Below are 19,901 nucleotides of genomic sequence, written 5' to 3'. Positions count from 1 at the left end.
TATGGGTTTGGTAACATACCAAACTCGTTTGGGTTTATTTGAAAGTTCTTTTTTAATGTATTGTATATTGCAAAACATAAAAGTAATCTGTTCCTTATTACCATACTTGTGCGTTGTTATCGGTTGGGTAGGTTAATATCTAATCCCATGAAAAGAACACACATTTTTTATTTGTGCTCCAGAACAATACAGACTATCTTCAAGCTGTTTGTTCTCCTTCTCTCCCAGGTCAGCTGAAACTTAGGGAATTTATTAATTATATTTTAGTCACTTTAAGAGCAAAATGATAAGTCTTTAAATGACTTAGGATGGGCCACTTCTGTGCTGGCATGTGGAGGGGGTCAGGTAGGCAACTGGAAAAGTAAAGGGATAATCCGACGTCTTCCCAGTGGAGTTCTGCTCACCACTTTCCCCTATTTATTCCCATCTGTAAGGTATAAGGACCCTGTGGAGACATTCAGTGAAGTGCGGACCAGACAGACAGTTATTCCCCATGATGTCAACACCACTTGCATCAACTATGACAGTCTGATTTGCACTACACAAATGAGCCAAGCCTGCATTTTATGTACCGCTACTCAACAGGCTAGATTGCCATTAATTCCCAGGGGCTGTGCTCGTGTTTACTTTCCCAGATGTGACCTGGGATCTTGGTCTCTCTTTTGTCCAAAGGGACAGCAGCTAGGGTCTGCTGACAGCAGAAGGACTGGTTTCCTTGATGTGGAAAGTAGCATACATGGGCTGTCCCACAGCCTGGGACACGCCAGACCCAGTGTGGAATAAAGGTGCATTACAGCTAAGCCTGGAAACTTGGTGGCATCCCTGGATCCTCTCAGTGTTACCCATGAGAGCTGAAAGCACGTGAAAAAACAACCAACCAAAAAACCTAGCTGGCCTGGAACTGGGTAGTGGTGATGGTCTTTTTATCCCTGCTGGTAAATACCTAGGTTTGTTGCTGTTGCTGTTGTTGAGAGTTGATCAATGTCAATTAAACATTTGTTGGGAAGGATTTATCAGGGCCAGGATAAGATTTCTGGTCAAATCCAGAAAGGGAGTCCTTTTCTCTCACTTTGGCTTGCCAATAGTTGAGTGGTAGACTCATGGATCTCTCACGCCTCAGTGAGATCCTTAACCAAGCTATACCTCTAACACTGCTCCTTAACCTATTGTCGTTTTGTCTCTTTCTTTTTACTTTATGAAAAAATTGGTAGATCATGTTTTTGTCTTGATGCAGAAGAAAAACACATTCTGAAATCTTGCAATATATCAGGAATTAAGTCTTATATTACAAGGACTTTGGACAGGGCCAGGCCGCCAGTGCTCACCATCCACTTGATGGTAAGAAGCAGTAAAATGCAGAATCCTCACAGCTCATGATGGTCCTACAAATTTTCAAGGTGTTCATGTTAGATTATAACACAAAACAGTGGTAACCTTGTTAAACTAGCTGTAATGGCAAATTCCAATGTTTTTCCTGTTTGCAGCATAATCTTAGTTAAGCTTGAATCCACCTTCCTTTGCCATTAAAAGTTTTTGATTTATTTTAGAGGGAGTACAAAATAAATGCACACAAAGTTTTGTGAATACTGTACATTGATCATAATCCATTCTTTAATCACACAATTTACAGAAAACACTTTAAGGACATCATTTAGCTGAGAACAAAGATTTGCAGTTTCTTTTTTTTTTAAAAAAAAAAGAGGGGGGAAGAAACCAAAATGGAGAAAGGAAAAAACCAGAAACAGCAAGATAAACTCGGACTGATTCATCCTGGATGATCACTATCTGTTTCCCTTTCTTTTCTTGGGAATTTAGCCGAACCCTAACTCTCACACAGATTGACTGATTTAGCAAAACCAGTTAACATTTCACAGCAGCCCTCGTCCATTGTTTTGCTGGTGAAAAGGCCAGGCAGCTACAAGTGACTGTGGGTTTCTTGTCCCAGTTTGTTAAAAATACAAAGATGACTATCTTTTAGCTAGTTCTTTCATTTTAAATGGGGAAACAGGCTCAGTACCAAGGAAACCCTATACGTTCTCTTCATCACAAGGCAGATCTCTCGGACTCCTTAATCAGCATGTACTTTATTTCTTAAGGATTTGCTGCACTTTCTCAAAGGAGTTAAAACCAGTCGGACCGCAAGGCCCAGACTGCTAGACCATGCTGAAGAATGTATTCAGACAGAGGAGGAAACTTGCAGTGCCTTCCTGAATCTACAACTGGTCGTTGCCCAATCTAATCCTTAAATCTGAACTTCCTCATGAAGCTTTGACAAAGAAATCTGACATTTTTTATTCACCTTGGATTATTTCATGGTGTCACTGGTCATTGAAAGGCTCTTCATAGCCTTCTGTTCCAGCACTAAAAATAGATTATGCATGGGAATAGTACGTAACCAACTCATTAATATCATATTTAAACTTCTCTTTTATTTACAGGAGTGGTAGGAATCGGCGTGTACACAGGCTCTCCCCCGCAGAGGTGGAGTCCATGAGAGATGTCCTGGCACATAATCTATATCAAGTGCGACAAAGGGTGCGTAAGCGACCTGCTATCGCCCATTGTTTGCAGACTGAAAGCTCTTGTTTGCCCTCCCTGTATCGTAGCCCTGGCTGGTGGGTGGTAGCACTGGGACCGACCCTGGGGTCAGGCTGGTGGGAAACATGGGCTTGGAACCCGCAGCCGCTCCGACCTGGCTGCTGGTTGGGGAAGGGAAGGCAGGGAAGGAGCCCTGGCTTGGGACTTGCTCCTAGGTAGAAAAAAAGGCAAGCAGGTTTTTTTTTCCACCAACTTTTCACCCTGACGGCAGCAGGGAAAGCCAGGAAAATCTGGGACTGAGCTGTAGGGGTCAGGCTTCCCTCGCTGCACAGTGACCTGTGACTCTGAAACCGCCTTCCCGAGGCTGCCGAACATCCCCAGGGGAGACCGATGTCCCAGGTCCTCTCCCTGGGGACATGCATAGCCTGGGCAGTGGAGGTGGCTGGCTGGGTGGCCTGCTTGCCCCTGCCAGGCAGTGGGATGGACTGATGTGGGGCAGATGGCTACCGGGCACCAGGGTATGGATGCAGGGCTTCGTGGGAGACAGTGGGCTGGCAGGTGGCCAGCAGCAGTGAAACTCCCCTGGCGAAGAGGGTGGGCCAGTGGCAGTAAACTTTGCATAGCCCAAAGTTGTCTGAGAGGCTGGTAAATCCTCGGTCTGGGTGGGAGCAACAGTTTACCCTCGCCACAGGAGGAGAAAGTTAAAAAAAAATATTCCACCTCTTCTGGAGCTCCACTTTACATGTTTGGGGCTTTTCCCCAGCCTAAAACGGGGGTGATAATACCTCCACAGGGATTTGTTTTGCAGCAATTTGTACTGATTCTGATGCAGCCCAGTGTATAGTGTCTCCTTAATCCAATCTTGAGCCCAGAATATTCAACTGAGTGCTCTCGTACAGCAATGAGTGGTAGAGGATATGTTACAGTAACCTTGAAATTACGCAGGTAAACAGGGCTAACTTGTGTAACACACATTTACTAGAAAATTCTAGGCCCTGCTCATTTAAATGTGTCATTATTAATATGATATTCATTCCTAATATTGTTTGACTTGCCACGGCCAATTATCCTTATGATATTAATTTCTTATCTTACCAGCAACAATTTGCATATATGGCTGCCTCTTAGATTACTGAAATGAACTTTCTCTCTTCAAAATCAATTACAGTAATGACTATTTGCACCAGTCACTTCCTATGCAGTATTGAGAACTGTGTACTTTTGGAAATGAAAGATCGGAAGCCACTTATAATACTTCACTTTCAACTCTGAAGGCCTGGTAATGCTTTGGCTCACCAGACCAAGTTTACAAGGACCTTTGCAAGTGAGACTGAGATCGGGTTCTGCTTTTTAAGAGGGCTTATAAACTTAAGTGAATTTTTCTTTTTAAGGTAGATAATTATTTCCCTCATTTCACTAGATGCATGTGATAAATTAAAAAGCTTGTCCTAACAGATGCTCAGTTTTAGGGTAATATTAAGCTGCAGTTTGTCCAAGAATGAAAAGGAAACTCAGCTGCATGTCTCATTCTGGAGATGAATTCTTCTTAACATAGTCTTTTGCTCCTGAGCACATCTGGAACTTGCTCCTGGCTCAGAGGTGGGCTAACCATCTCTCTCTCTTGAGATCTGCTTCAGATCTGTAACTCCCAGTTGTGCGATCAAAAGGTGGTTGACAAAGGGAGGACAAGCCCAGAGATGTTAACAGCCTTATGTAGTTGGGTGTATTTTTTGGTATACTTTAAGCAGGCATGACTCTACCAAAAATGGCATCAAAATGTAGCCCTTGAGGTCCAAGGCTTACAGCTACGTTCATGCTTCCTGCCATCTTGCCCTGCAGCAGCGAGGTTAGTGCGAGGCTGCGTTTTAATGCGTGACACCAAAGGGAGCTGTGGTGAGCCCATGGTGCCCATGTGACACCAAAGAGAGCTGTGGTGAGCCGGGGTGGGTGTCCTTGTGGCCCCGCGATGGACCACACTGCGCAAGGTTATTCGCATTGCAAGTGCAAAGAAAATCAACTGGGCGCATTTTCTGTTTCAGGCACCAACATACAGCCGACACAACCTGCCCACCAACACTAATGAGAAAGAAGCCCAAGAAATCCTCATCCGTCGGCAGCACAGCCTGAGGCAGAGTTGCAGGAAGGGAAACAGCTTACCTTGGGGTAGACCGGTACCTGTTATCTAAAGTACTATTCATGTAAAAAATGCCTCTGCTTGCCTGTAAGTAAGGAAAGAGACACCCATTTTTACATGCTTTTTGCAATAATTAAAATGGATACTTTCCCCCGCGTCCTCATGCAGCACCTAAGAACAGTGAGCGTCACTTAGCACGTGGACACCAACATTTTTATGTCCTACCTGTATACATTGGTCAGAAATCAACTATTATGGCAGAAAGTAGTAAAATAATGTAACCTGCATTTTTTTTGGCATATGCAAAACTTCGTATAATCACAAAAGGCCTGATGCAAAGCCCTTCACACCTTGCACTGACAGTTTGGGCTTTCGATTGGTCAGAGTAAGATTTGGTTCACCAGATGCAGGCATTGGATAGCATAGACATTTACAGCTGAGATAATCACGGTTAAGGAAGAGAAGTAAGTTCTTGCTGGGTCTATTAATTTTATTTCAAGTTGTCACCTGAAATAGGAAAGGTGAAGAACGTATTTCTCTCTGCTGACCGTAAAAAAACCCTCAGGGCTATTATATCAGACACAGACGTTTTCATACTGAGTTCAACCACCCAAGCCAAGCACTGCGCTCATTCACACCTCTCTAAATTTGGCTGTAAAGGTGTGGAGGCACAACAGAAAAAGCATATAACCATCCCTCTTTACCACATTTCTGTCTCATACACAGACTAACACCATGGAAGTCCGCTACCTCTCTTTGCCTCAGGGCCCCAGCCAGCCCACTAGACGAAAAGCCAGGCGTGTCACTTTTACAGGTAATGGAAGCGCTTTACTCTGTATCCTCCTCCAGCAGTGAAAGGAACTTGGCCAGTTGCTCAGTGGATTTAAGAGTACTAAATGAATACTCCCATGGAAGTCCCTGGCCTCTTTAAATGAGCTACACCCTCCTCTCCTATCTTTTTTATCTATCTTGTTTATGTGGTCATTACTGTAGTAGTTTTCTGTCTTGTTCCAGTACCGCCTAGTTTTCTCCTTTTCCCTCTTGCACAAATATTCCTGTGATCCCTGCAGTTTGGCCTGGCCACAAGGGCATCCCTCTAAGCCCAAGAAAGCAAATTATCTGTTCCCTGCGGCCCCACAGACACAATTGCATGTGAAATCGTTAGGAGATGCTGAATCTGAGGCTGCCGCAGCTCCGTGCCCCCGGGTCCTAGAGGTACCGAGGCTGGGCAGGTATTCCCAACAGGGAGCCCCCACTTCCCACCGTAATTCAGGGTACACGTACACATGGCCAGACACACAGAGCAGCACAGATGGGGTGCAGAGCTCACGCAAACGCAAACAGCACCAATGACCTCATCCTGGTCCCCTCTCTGGCCGATCGGGATGATAGCCTGTTAGTGGAAGATTATGTGTGCATATGTATATGTATATATACATGCTATCTGAATCCCTCAGTAGCTGGCTTTAGACACACCCTCTGCCCAGTAGCCAGCCCTGGGTGCTCGGTCTACCCATTTGGTGGCACTTGGTGCATCTGAGCCCCTGGGGACACAGCCCCACGGCAGCTGCTGGTACTCAAACCTACACACAGGCACACACACACACACGCAGATGCTCTTCCACCCCACCTCATCCCTGGAGACATTCAAGGCCAGGCTTGATGAGGCTCTGAGCAATCTGATCTAATTAAAGATGTCCCTGTTTACTGCAGGGGGGTTGGACTAGATGACCTTTAAAGACCCCTTCCAACCCAACACATTCTATGATTCTGTGCATTGTAAATCACTCCAGTAGCTGGCCTTGGGCAGCCAGTCTTCCCTGTAGCAGGCTCCTGGTTCCCCTGGTCTCCGCGTGTCTCCACACAGGGACACAAACATGTCTCTCTGGTACCAGGACCGGATTATGGCCTTACCAGTAGCCAACCACAGACCCCATGGTCTCTCCACTGACTGGTATGGATGTTCTGCCCCATCAATAGTCAACCCACAGGCCTTCTGCTCTCACCAGTCTCTGTCCCAGACTGATGGTTGCTCCATCACTTGGTTCCCAAGCCTCTTATGCTACTCGATGGCTACCCTGTCTTGGTGATTGCTCGTGATTTTGCACTGACATATGTACCCACACAATGTGCATGCACCCCAGTCCCTCCAGCTGCTGGCACTCAGACCTCGCACGCACAGGTGCACGCTATAGGGAGCTGCTCACCAAAGAAAACAGTCAGGAGTGGAGTTTAATGAGAAGACAGGACAGACTGCGCTAATCAGGCACAGGGCGCTGCCAGACACATGTGCTGACCAGCCCGTGTTTACATGTGCGCAGCCCTCTTTATCCCCTTTTTCCTCTGTTTTCCTGCACTTGCTCCTCCCCAAACTACCCTGGTCCTTTCCTTTGCCTGCCTTTGGTTCCAAAGCATACATCCCACCATAAGTCCTGTATGATACCAAAATGCTCTCCCCAGACATCCCAATAATGAGCCCCGTACCCCCCCACACCTCACTCTATGAGGTGCTCCAGGGAGAGCCTCTCCGTTGGCTCATCGTGGTGGGTCGCACGCTGCCCATGGAGCTGATCACTACTGTGATGGATCAGGGCAGGGGCCAGGCTTATTCCTCTGACTGAGGTACTGGGGGCTCACCCGCCTGCTCCTATGCCTTGGGGCTCCTCTGTGTTTGTGGAGATAAGCCTCTAATTACCTAATCTAACAAAAAATCCTGACAGAATCTGTCCCCAAGCAGCTGATCTCTTCTCCTCTTTTCCCAGCTTGCTCTCCAGGAATATTTCTGTAGTAAGACTGGTATTACTGCATAGTTATCAGCCAGTCTCAGGTTTTCATACATACATACACAGTAAAATGCAGACCCACCGTCACTTACACTCTAAGTAAGGAGACAGAGGTTAGGGATGGAGCAACACTGAATTGCTCACTGAAATATAGCAGGACAGTGTCAGAGAAAACACGGAATTTAGGATGCTTGAATGTTCATCATTGTCTCCATCTGTAATCTCCCCGACTCCTTTCAGAGTTTATTTATGTGAACCTGAAATGCTTTTGCGTTCCTTAGAAAAATTCTTCTTAATTTCTGTCAAAGACAGCTATAGCGATTGAAACCATATTTTTAATCTTTCTCTTTGTATCAAAAATTTGGACAACAAAGTTTGTTTCCTGCAGGTGCAAAATTATTTTTTTTCTTCCCTTTCTGTTTTACCCTGAAAGAGATGAAAGCAAAAGAGATCTGTGTAGGCAAACCATCCCCTGGGGGCTGGGCGCTCACACATGACAGCAGCAGAACAGAAACCCATGGGATCTATTCAGAGGGGAAAACTGAAGTTACTCAAGGGGATTTTTTCTTTTTTTTTCATACAGCTGATTCTTTTCTGTTCTGTTTGTCATGACATCACGGTGGGGGATATGTGTCTTTCTAAAATATTCAAATTGTTCTACACAAGTGTCTCAGACGTAAAAGCATTTCAGATATTTTCAAGGGACCAAGTCCTGCTATAGCAGACAGGCATATTATTTCAGTGGACAGAGTGGTAAATCTTGAAGCAGTGAATGCAAGCACTTTTTTTACTAATAGCTAGGCCTGAATTTGATCCCTGCCTTGTGATCTATCCAGATAATTAGACTTCTTGATCTGGTTTCTGGCCCCATCTTAGGTCCGTGTATAGCGTTCACACCATCTAAAAATGTCTCCATGGGGAGGAAGCCACCCTAAACTTTCATAAACTGTGTTAGGATGAGATAAATTGAACTTGGGAACTGAGAAGAGAAATACTCAGTATGTAGGAAATTGGAATAACAACCTCATACATGCTTATATGCATTTACAGAGATAAAGGCCACCTCTTCTGGAACAAGCATCCTCCAGCAAGTTTGGTTTAGCTTTTATATATAGCATTTGCAGAAAGCTTAGAAACTAAGAGGTCAGAAATGACCAAAAATAGTTCCCTAAACCACCTATCAGCTCTTTCTGCCACTCACAGAAATGAATTATTTGTTTGGCAGTATATATCATTCATACGTTGCAGCAGTGAACCTCCCAAAGGGCCAAGTAGAAGCCCTTCATATCTGAGAAAACCTGTCCTGTTTTATTGCTTATGGTGTGGTGTGCCCACATGGCCTATGAGAAGCAGGTTCTGCTGTTAAAGAAATCTGTGCACCTGTTTGGTAGCGTTAAGTGTTGGTGCACACATTCTTACTTTGTGCTAACTGTGAAGTAAACATTAGCTTAAAATAATTTAACAGTTATTAAGCTGCAATTACTTGATAAATTTTGACTGTGTGACTATACCCAATACATGTGTGCTTTAACTGCAGCAGGAAATAGTCTAATTTTATTATGCATACGCCTTTGTGTATATCTCCCCAAACCTCCTAGCTTGTTGCGAGCTGTTTCTTAAATTAACTAATTTGCTAGTACATAGACAGACTACAAGTGGTTTTAAGGAAAGTGAAAAAGTATATTCTATAAACTCAAGAGAATGAAAGAGCCAGTTATTGGCCTATTGCAGGCAAACTTTTATTGCATGCTTGTGGCAAAGAAAGCTGGTGGGAGTAGGCCTGACACACCCAATGTAATCAAAGCGCCCTGGAGTCGAACTCCTGGTTTCAGGTGAAACTGTTTTCTTCCCAGTTGTTAACCACAGATGACTGGTAAACTTGACTTTTGATGGCACGAGAGTTGTCGTCTTCATCACTTTTTTGTCTTCTGTTGTGGGTTTCACAATGCTTTTCAACCATGGTCCTAGGTATACTTGTGAAATTCGTAGAAAATTGAAAGCTACATAAAGGAACACCCTTGCCCTAGGAAGGCATTTAGCAGCTCTGCGAGGCACTAAAAGACACTTCAATGTGCTTATTTGCTGGGGTTTCAGGGTAGAGGTAAGATCAATAAAATCTTTTAAACATCAGCTTTGATACAAAAATAAAAATCTAGAGTTATTTTTAGTTCTTGACTGCTCTCTTATTCTATAGTAATTACTTTAAATGCTTTGGTTCCAGGGTTTAAAACCGTAATGTTGTATTGTATTGAATACCCTTTAACTGTCCTTGCCAATAGCATGGTATTTCTCTTTTCTTTTCTTCAAAATAGGAATAATTTTTCTATTTTCCTTCAGATCACCACAGATGTGGCTCTGATGCTGCGTTCCCGGTAACATTCAGACCGCAGCCCCAACTACGGCCACTCGAAGCAAAGTACCGCCAGGAAGAGCTGATTCCAATGGCATGCTTGGATAGACGAGCAGGCCCATCCATTCCGTCAGGTCGAAGAGGAAATTCAATGAGACAGCATCATTTCACCAGAGCAGACAATATAGCTCTAATGCCAAAGTCTCGATTCACTGTGGGAGAAGCAGAGGGGTATGAGTCAGAAGAAGAGACAGAAAGGATGGCACCAGCCAGGCCATTAGCCATATGAGGAGCAGAGAAGAGCAATGTTTGCATCTCTAGGGCCCTTTGTGCACTGCTCCAGAGAAAATATCAAAGCTCTTATATGAATCAAACCACAGCTTTCCTTTTGGGACCAGTGCACTCGTTCTCATATCACTTTCAAGTGCTGTATCAAGGTACTTAGTGGCTCAGAGAAGACTCAAATACTTATATGTTTTTATCAAGCTTTCTTTCCAACAGAATGCTGCAGGAAAGAGGGGAACATGATCCTTATAGATATTTGGACATGGATTTAAATGACAACAGTCATGTAATGCTCTGGTTGGAAGCTGATATTGCCTTCTTTTGTTCTGTACTATAGCCTACATCCAGAGGAAAGAAACACTGAAGGACGTGCTTGACACAAGTGCCCATATTCGTAACTTCAATGTGCCTAGAGCTTTTAACCTCAGAGAAGCTGTGATATTCCAGGAAAGAGTTAAAAAAAAAAAAAGGCATTTTTTTGGCACCTAAATTTCATTGAAGATGCCTAAGATGCCTAAATGGGTACTTAAGACAAAAGGAAATTTTAGGGGATGTTTTCAGCACTTGGGAATCTGTTGGCTCTGCAAAAGTGCCTCAAGTCAGTTGCTGTGATGGTCCTTAACTCCTGCTACTTCAACTAATTTCAGCATGTAGGCACCTGTCACCCACCTGCAGTTGCTGAATAAAGGAGGCATCCTGGTACGTACAAATCCAGAGAGGACCCTTCTAGGCAGGAGTGCTGTCAGGATGCCTTTTATTTGCAAATGTGGGACAACAAGAATGTATACAATATTCTTGTGGTTCAGCAAGCGGGAGGTTTCATTATAGAGCATCTAGCCTCCATTCCCTACTCCCAATTTGCCAGAGGGTGCCCAAATCAGTGGATCACTCTTCGCATTGAAGCTGGACCAGCACTGCAGACAGGGAGCAAGAAAACTGGGACTTAAGGTAAAGGGAGCCTAACTTTGTAGCCAGCTGGCTAGCATGAGAGGGGCCCTGTGTTTTGCTCCCAGCTTTTTGTAGGGTGTCTGCCTATATGTTGTACAGAGAAGCATTTGCTGGAAAAAAAACCAACTCTCAGAAATAACCAGGGGAGCATGCACTGGGGCTTGTGACCTGCCAGCCTTCCTACTGAGCTCCCTTCCACTGGCTCTGCATGTCCATGCTCCAGTCTCAACAGCTGATCTCCCTAGCGGTAGGAGAAGCAAGAAGCTATGGTCTTGAGTCCTTTTGGATGAAGTCTGAATTCCCAGACACATAGCTCCTCTGGTGGAGCTCTTTTGTGCCAAATGGAAGCAGCATTGCCGCTGTCATCTATGTCTTGAAACTGTAGGTGATCTGATCTTGAAACTGTAGGTGAGCCGATCTTATCCAAAGGGATAATTTGAGTCCAAGTCCATAAACCCTTCTTTATAGCTGCACTAAATGCAAATCTACGTTTGAGAAATGTGCCAAGTTCAGGTATGCTCTCCTCAAGTTTCCCTCTCTCTCCCCGACTCGAGCTTGCTTAGCTGTCCAACTCAAGGTCTGTAAATGCTATGGTAAGAGGCAGAGAGGCAAGAATTAGAGGTAGCAGTGCCACCTTTACGTTTCTCTTTTTTATATTACTGTTAAGCACTTGTATGTCCTAGTCCAGAAAAAACTTTTAAGTGTAAACTATGACTTCATGTTTCTTACAATGGATTTCTGATTCAGGACAGGTAGCATCTAAACTAACAAATTTGAAAAGCCTCACCAGAGGAAAAAAATAAAAGGCCTTTTTCCCCTTTTCTCATGTTTGCAGCTTTTATGTTTAGTGGGTCACAATGAATCATCTGTACCAAAATTATACAAAGCTTTATGAAACTTAAGTTCTGTTTGTATTTCCTCATTGTGCCAGAGAAATAGTACAACTTCCTTTAATGAAAGCAGTGGCACGTTATTAAAAGAGGGTAGGATTTGGCTTTTGTACCGACACTGTATAAGCAATGAAATACAGTTCTGTACCCAAAAATCAACAAATAAACCCAGCTCCACCAAAAGAGGAAGTACTCCACATATTTTTTTAAACAAGAGCCTTGTGGCAGATCTCAATCCTGTATCAAGTTATATTGACATATCATAAATCTCAATGAAAACATTATTTTAAGCAAAAGAGTTATCATACAAAATCAGGTCTTGAATTGTACTGTGAGCCACCCAGTTGCCACATGAAATTTAATTGAGGGCAAAATCAGTGCCCGTGTGACGTAGTCCTTAGGCCACAGAGCTGAGAGAGGTGCATGGAGTAGGGTGTCGGAGGTGGGCGACCTGCTTCTGCATCGCGGAGTCGGGAGGGGGGTGGGATCTCCAAAACTGGTGGGTGGGTGACATGAACTGCAGCAATCCTTGAGGACAGTGGTGAAGGGAAAGCGGAAATCTGAGAGGAGGGTGAAGAAGGGATACTGTCTCATCTTCAAAGGGAGGCTCAGGAGAGAGATTAAATACAGGAATTACTGTGAACTGCAAATTCAGCATTTCCTCTTTAAGAAGATTTAATCAAGGTGTTGTTTGGGGGAACTGGACAGAGAGAAACTGTGTGAGATGAGGAAGGTTAATGTTATGTCTGGAGTGGCCTGGAAAGGGACTAGACGTACAACAGGAAAAAGAGGAGTCCATGCAATTTGGTCCGGGTATGTTTGAAAGGCATGCTTAAAACTAACTCCCAAATTCTTTATTAAATATTATAAAAGTCCTGGAGCATTTATATAATTATGTGTCGTAAGTAGGGAGCAAAGCTTTCAATTTCTAATGACTTTCTATTAGAACTAGAGGAAAATAATTAAGTCTTTCTAAAATACAAATAAAACTAGGGCATAGCGGGAGTCAAATCTCCCATTTTGGGTTCATTCCTAATCTTTCCTCTGACGAAATCAATGAGGCAGATCTTCAGAGAGTGTAAAGCCATAGAGCATCTAGAAGTTAATAGAGCTCTCCCAGTATTTGCAGCCTGGCCCCCAAAGTTGTAAAGTCTATTTTTAGTTTTCTTTCCTAGCAATTAGAAAATAGGACTGGAAGAAAATTTCCTTCTGTGCCATTAGTTGCTGTTAATGGTTTTGCTGGCCATTAGCCAAGTAGCAACGCTGCAAATGCCTGTATAAAATATGTTCTAATACATAAAGTTGCACTGTTTATTTGTTTTCATGGGTATTTCATAGTTGCGGAAAATAGAGTTCTCTTTGGAGAAGCACATTCCTTATGTTTTACATAGCAATAACTACAGCAATATTTCATTACAAGTAACTTACTTGGTGTCTATAGGCTCTCAGGCCTGGTTCGTAAAGAAAACTGAAGGGATTTAGGGCAAAAATTTAAATCCACTGTGTGTGGGCATTCTTAAATTCTTTAACCTGGGTCATATCCAGAAAACTTGTGCTGATAATTTACAAAGGTAAGTTAATTCAAAATCTCCTTTTTTTTTTTTTTTTTAGACTGGTACAGTGATATTTACTCAGGAATTTAAATTGTATTCTGATTTAAGGTGAACTGGCACGGGAAACTCATGTCCAGAAAGTGAAGAAATATTATTCAGAATCCATAGAGGAAATAGGAACACAGGGAGTTAAGACTATTTCCTTGGGGCATAGTCTAGGGCAGGCGAGTTTCTGGAAAGAATAATAATGAATAGCCTGTATCTTTGACAGTAGAAAGAAAATAGAAGATACACTTGAACAGAACTTGCTAATCAATGAGAAAAATAAGACAATAATAAGACCAGGACACAGTGATACTGAGAAAATATTTTAATAGTAAAAGCAACAATGGTCAAACAGAATATTGCAGAAAAAGGGAGGGAGTCATCAAGGTCAATAGTACATTGTCACAACCGGCAATACTTTCATATTTATTACACGGCGTGATTAACTGTCAGATCCTGTTGTTCTTGCTGCAGCTGTTACTCTTCAACTAATATCCCAGGCAAGTAGGAGAGTGTAGTAAAAGGAGAGCTTACCATCAAGGACGCAGCAGCGAGGGGAGCGCCGGCAATCAGAACACGATAGCAGCTAGCACAGGGAGCGCCCAGAACCTCTAGAAATGCCATCTGACAGAGTGCGTGGAAAGAAGGCATTGCCGTGATGCCTTTTCCAGGGGGAATGGCACCCACTGGGAACATCTGCAGCTGCCTAGTCAGGGTGGCCACTGCCATCTCTACAGCACCTGGGGAAACAACACGCCGGCTACGTGATGACACCAGAGAACAAGGCTGGGAAGGATGCTATGACGGACCTAAAAGCAGTTTGTGTGTCACACTAGGGGAGGACATCAGGAAAAGAGTGCAGAAGCAGGGGGATAATTCACCTCATAGCACGGCAGGAAACTCGAGTGAGGGGAGCAGGCATGTGTCTGTCAAAGCCAGAGAGGAGAAGCCGTAAGAGTTGGAAAAGAACGAACGCCCTGGCAGGAGCTCCATATGGACTGATTCACCGCTCGCTCTGTGTGTGAGCCAAGAAAGCAGGCCAACTTGAAAGACAGAAGTAATTTCAGATGTGTGTAGAGCAATTAAGGAAGGTTATATGAGATTCAGAGAAGTAGGCCAGGGTTTCGGGTTGTAGAGTCTGGTAGAGAAGAAGTAAACGTGACCATCTTCAGCACAAGAAGGGTAGCTTAATCCATTTTTACAAGAGAGGTAGTCAGATAAAGAGGACCAGTGATGTCTGCAGGGGAAATCATCAAATTGCCATGGATGAAAAACTTGACTTTTAAGTAACAGAAGATGAAAATAATTGTGAAGTGATTCTTATTTTCTTGCTGGTATGTTGATTTTGAGAAATGGCACTTTCAACGTTTTTCCTGCAGCCATTAGACACTGAAAACTCATGTTTTATTGTCATGTATGATTAGAAACTACTATTTAAAAGCCTGTGGGAGACTGGAAAATGTAACAAATATTTACAAGCTTCCTTTCTTCACAGGTACTTTTTCTAATTTTCTATCTACATATATGGATAGAACACAAACATTAAGAGTGGAAAAACAGATAACATTATCTTTATATTTTGTTTGCTTTTGAGGTAGGACAATTATGTTTATTGTTTTGCCAAACTCACTGTACTTAAGAACCTTAAAATTAGCAGTATAAAGTAACATGAGTAATACTCTGAACCAGCTAAGAGGACTGGAAATCTATTGAGCTACATTACTTAATTTATTTCCTTTTGAGAATCTGTCTCAATGTTAATCACAAGTGAAACTCCTTTTTCTTTCCTGTTTTGGTTTCACAGCTGTGAAATTTCAAGTTAATATTGCTCCTGTTTATTTCTTGTCCACCCTTCCTCCTGAAAATTTTGAGTTTCTACTACCTTTCAATCATAAGAAATGAGACATGGACTGAAGAAAACAATGCCAAGCTCTGATTTTCAGAGTTTTCTTTCTTTGGCAAGGTAGACTGCAGCCACACCAATAGTGAAGAGCTGGTCAGCAGTAGACACCCAAACTGAACATCAACTTTTTTCTACTGTCCTGGCGGGAACAAGCTAGGAAAAAAAGAAGTATCTGTCAAGAATAGGCAGAGTGATCTGGGGGCACAGATATTAGTCATCTGCAACATCATTCTTACAGATGTAAACACAGGTCAGATCATTGCACATGTGCTCAGTGCTTTCCCATCAGTAAGTTATTCTGCTAAGTACAAAATTATCATAAAAGAAGCTTGAAGTTAAACTGCCTTTTTTGCTGGCATGTATGTCAAGCATTAATTTAGACTCATTAGTTGGCATTGGGCCTAACACCATTTGCTCTTTGCTCTACTGTTTTATCAGCAGTGATAAGGGGGGAAAATAATGAGTTATGCACAGAACGCCAAAATAGAAGGGCTCTTATTTTTTTAAGATATCTTGGAATAAAACCTATAGCCCTCTAGCTAGCTTTATTCATGCCATTCTTTAAGGGCAAATTTCCCATCACAGAAGCTTGTACTGGATGAGAAAACAATATATAAATGAAAGCCACCTGCCCAAATAAATTCAGCTCCGATACTACATGATGATGATGAGTATTGATAATACTTGTGGTGGTGCACAGTGTCTTTCAGGTGCTGTGTGAACACAAGGCACAGGCAGTTCAGAGGAAGGGCATCCTGAGAATTATGCCAGTGTTAAAACCCCACGTGAAAGGTGGAGAAACTCGCACAAAGCAAATGAGCTGCGTGTACACATAATGCAGGAACAGTGCCAGGAACCGAACATGAGACCCTGGTTCCTTGACCCCACGTCTATCTTTACTTCCCTTAGCCTTTCAGGTGACTGAAACCTACAGAAAGGAACAAAAGATCAGGTTGAAACTGTTCATCCAGCTCTCACCACAAAAAAGGAACAATCTGCACAGAAATTACATTGTTTGTGCACTGCCTCAAGCCAGGCATGAGGACCTGCTCTTTACAAACATTCTGTGCCCTAAAAGGCATCATAAAATGTTGCTATATTTAAGATATATGTATGCAGTGTAAAAAAAGAGGTAATTCTTCACTCATTTTTTCCCTAGTGCATTCACTGTTGTTCCTTTCAGAAAACTACATTTGTCCTGCGTGTTTTGCTTAGGTACAAAAACTTGGTAGCATTGAAGGGGCTTCTAAGAAGTGAATATACTGTGGCAAATATACTTTTTCCTTGGCACCTGCAACAGAAACTCTTGGAAGTTACTTACTCCCCATTTAGGCCCGATGAGGAAGGGTGGCTGTAGATGTTTAGTGCAGGTGTTAGACCTAGGACAAATCTCTTCAGCTTTCTATGCCTCTGTTTTCTCACACGTACAATAGGGATAAAAACACACAGGGCTAAGTCATGCATGGGTACCTCAGGCCATCTGAGTTGCCAGATTTGGCATGGGAACTGCAGGAGCCCTTTGCTCCCTGGATCGGCAGCTGGAGGCCAGGGAAGTCCCTTGGGGCACCTTTACGGCAGCAGGACTGCACCCCTGGGGCTGAAGCTCATGGGGATCTGCACAAGGCAGCCAATGGTGCAAATCAGTTGAACACATGTGGATGGCTACCTTGCAGTGATCTGGGGAACAGCTTACAATCCACTGACTCCAGTGGGAGCTCAGACACCTACCCCACACGTAGAAACCTTCATAGTGAAGATCTAAACACTACTTACTGAGTCTGAAGTGGAATTCCACTGCCCTCAACCTTTAAGTGATTTTGGCACCTATGAACGAAAAGTATCTTCTCAAAGCCAGGCATTATGACTGCTTTAGCTTTGAGATGAATCTTCTTTTCTTCCTCAATAAACTAAGCTATTTCTGCATGTACACATAAAAAGGTAATATACATATTTTTTAACAATGTCTTACTGTGTACAACTCCTACATTCTGTTTATTTCTAAAGGACTCTCTGTCTGCAAGCCTATTTGGCTCAATCTGCTGTAATGGGTTTAGCAACAGAAAATTGCAAGGTTCACATTACTGCTGGCTTAAATGGACCCTTTGGCTTGAATTCCCCTTAAGGATAAATATCACAAAATCTTTCCCCATCATTTTCATAAGTATGCAAACATAGATTCAAATAAAAGTGATGACTGCTGACAAATTTGTTAATGAAGCCTTACCAATTTGAAGGAGCTCTTTCAGGAGTTTTTTTCTTATTTTTTCCCTAATGAAAAAATGCCAGACACTGATTTATCAAGTGCTGCAGAGCAGATAGAACAGCCAGTGCCAAGACCAGATCTACAGGTCTTGTTCCCAGGTAATGAAAAGAAAGATAGATGTAGCGACAAAGCTCAAAACATCACTGTAAACGAGTTTGCATGAATTAGGTTAAGTTCCTAAGCCCCAAAAGCTATTATTAATTATTATTATTATCACCATTGTCGTCATCATCGTCATCATCATCATCACCATCATCATCTCGCTATGTGTGAATTTCCCTGGACCAGTTTCTAATGGATAAACTAAAACTCTGCTACATGGAAGCATTAATTCTTCTGTTTTGTCTGCTGGAAAAGGCGTGCTTTCACCAAAGAGGAAAAGTGCTGCAGTGACCTCTGTTGATGGAATTAGGCAATGTATTTAAAGAGCCAAAAAGGAAAGGTGACGCATTCCAATCCTCTACTAGGATTAAATAGGACCAAAAGCAAACTGTGCAAAGAGGGAATGGCTTTCAGGTTGCATATGAAAACGCCTATTTCCCAACACCCACGAAAGCCTCATCAAGATAGTTGCCTTTTAAAAAACGATTTGTAGACAATTTGTTCCTTTTTTTTTTACTGCGGAATTAAAAACTATTGGCGTGGAAGATAGAGGACATAACGCACTTGGGGAGATGTGTTTTTTTCAAGTGCCACACTGCAATTCCAGGAGTTTGTATCACCAAAGGAAAACATCATGCCTGGATGTATTACGTGATCTGAATTTAGTGGCCGGTTCCCTGTGCCAGCCTGACACACGGTATTCTTGAAGTTTTGAGGCAAAGAAGCTTTCCAGTTGGCAGGCTGCCTGTGCCAGAGAGAAGTATCTAGGAACTGTCATGCCTTTATGACCAAGAATTTGGAACAGGTCTTTATGGGATAGTTCTGATCCAGGAAAATAATTAAACACGTGAATACCCACAAGGACCTGGACCTTAATGCTTAACTTCAAGGTTGGGAGCAGTCTCCGTAAAGCCAGGCATTTAAGGATTGGTCCTCTATGATTAAAGTTATGGACATCAATAAGAAAACTTCCATTAAGAGCTAAGTAGCTTGTGGAAATCGGGGTATTATATCCTTATTTTTTTCAGCCTTGTGCCTTTGCTAAGGCCACTCAGTATTCAACAGAGGCATAAATGTACTGTTAAAGTTATTTTATGTTTCTGAGCTGTCTGGTAAGCAATTGGTACCCACGCTGTTTGGCTTTTCTAGGAGCCACAGCAATACAGACTGCTATATTTTTCCTTCTAAGTCCAGAGTTACAGCAGTTCTGACCATGATCACAAAGCTGGGAGTTTTCCCAGCTCAGGTATTTCAGTTTGTTAATGCCACCACCAAAGTATGAGAAGTTTTATTTTTAGTATACCTTCCAGAACCACTGCTGTGGCTCTCATCCTAAAAAGTCTTTCTCACAAGAGACAAATGGATGCTGGTAATGACTTTGCTAGCATTCCCTATGGTATCCCCGTTCAGGCTTTGTAGGGAATAATTTCTGCAACTGTAGGGAGGGAAAAAAACCATGTTCCTTATGCTTTTAATAAAAAGTATGAAAAGCTGTACTTAAAGTAGTATCTTTTTTTGATGTAGATAAAATCAGAAAGTGAAATAATACATCAGTACACTGTGATATCATTAACTGGATATCAGAGGTGTAATTTCTCTGCCAGTCTAAGAACATCAAGATACACAAAATTTAAAGTATTAAAATCAACCCTAGTTTGCATATGTTATAGATGCCATCAATGTTATGACATCTTATACAAATTTCACAATAAAGCCAAATATTATAGATACCTATTTGAGAACTTCATGCTGTCAGGCATGAAGGAAGTCCTGATGTATCTTCCATATATAATTAATGATCCTGGCGAAGGTCTTCATTGACTTCTGGGAAATTATGTCTGGGTTTTTTTCACTCTGCTTGAGTCTGACAAATTTTTGTGGAGAGTGGTCAGGATGGGAAGTACAGCTGGTGGTAGGTTGGATCAAAAATTTCTTTGCCTCAATATATTTAGCATGCTTCAAAGACCTCTACATGTTAAAGGACTCCAGTTGCCCACTCACTCCTCTAAAGGTACCCCAAGAAAAGGCTCTATTTCTGGGAGAGTTTATACATTGAGTAAATTAATTCAACATTAGAATAGCACATAGAACCATTCTGCATAAAGAA

General features: G+C 42.6%; 1 protein-coding gene across 2 annotated transcripts in view; it reads left to right on the top strand.

The window, feature by feature from the left end:
- Positions 1-10,532, top strand: part of SLC9A4 (solute carrier family 9 member A4) — a 36,208-nt gene extending 25,676 nt beyond the window's left edge. For both annotated transcript variants that reach the window (XM_054216301.1, XM_054216291.1), the window contains 4 exons: positions 2,439-2,535; positions 4,578-4,709; positions 5,399-5,486; positions 9,793-10,532. In XM_054216301.1, the coding sequence (XP_054072276.1) occupies positions 2,439-2,535; positions 4,578-4,709; positions 5,399-5,486; positions 9,793-10,094 (619 nt within the window). In that variant the 3' untranslated portion in view covers positions 10,095-10,532. The remainder of the gene's footprint in view (positions 1-2,438; positions 2,536-4,577; positions 4,710-5,398; positions 5,487-9,792) is intronic.
- The last annotated feature ends 9,369 nt before the right edge of the window (positions 10,533-19,901 follow it).

This window comes from Rissa tridactyla, chromosome 1, assembly GCF_028500815.1.
Source record: "Rissa tridactyla isolate bRisTri1 chromosome 1, bRisTri1.patW.cur.20221130, whole genome shotgun sequence".
Taxonomy (NCBI): Eukaryota; Metazoa; Chordata; class Aves; order Charadriiformes; family Laridae; genus Rissa; species Rissa tridactyla.
Note: the sequence above shows the minus strand (reverse complement) of the source record. Positions and strands in the feature narration are given on the sequence as shown.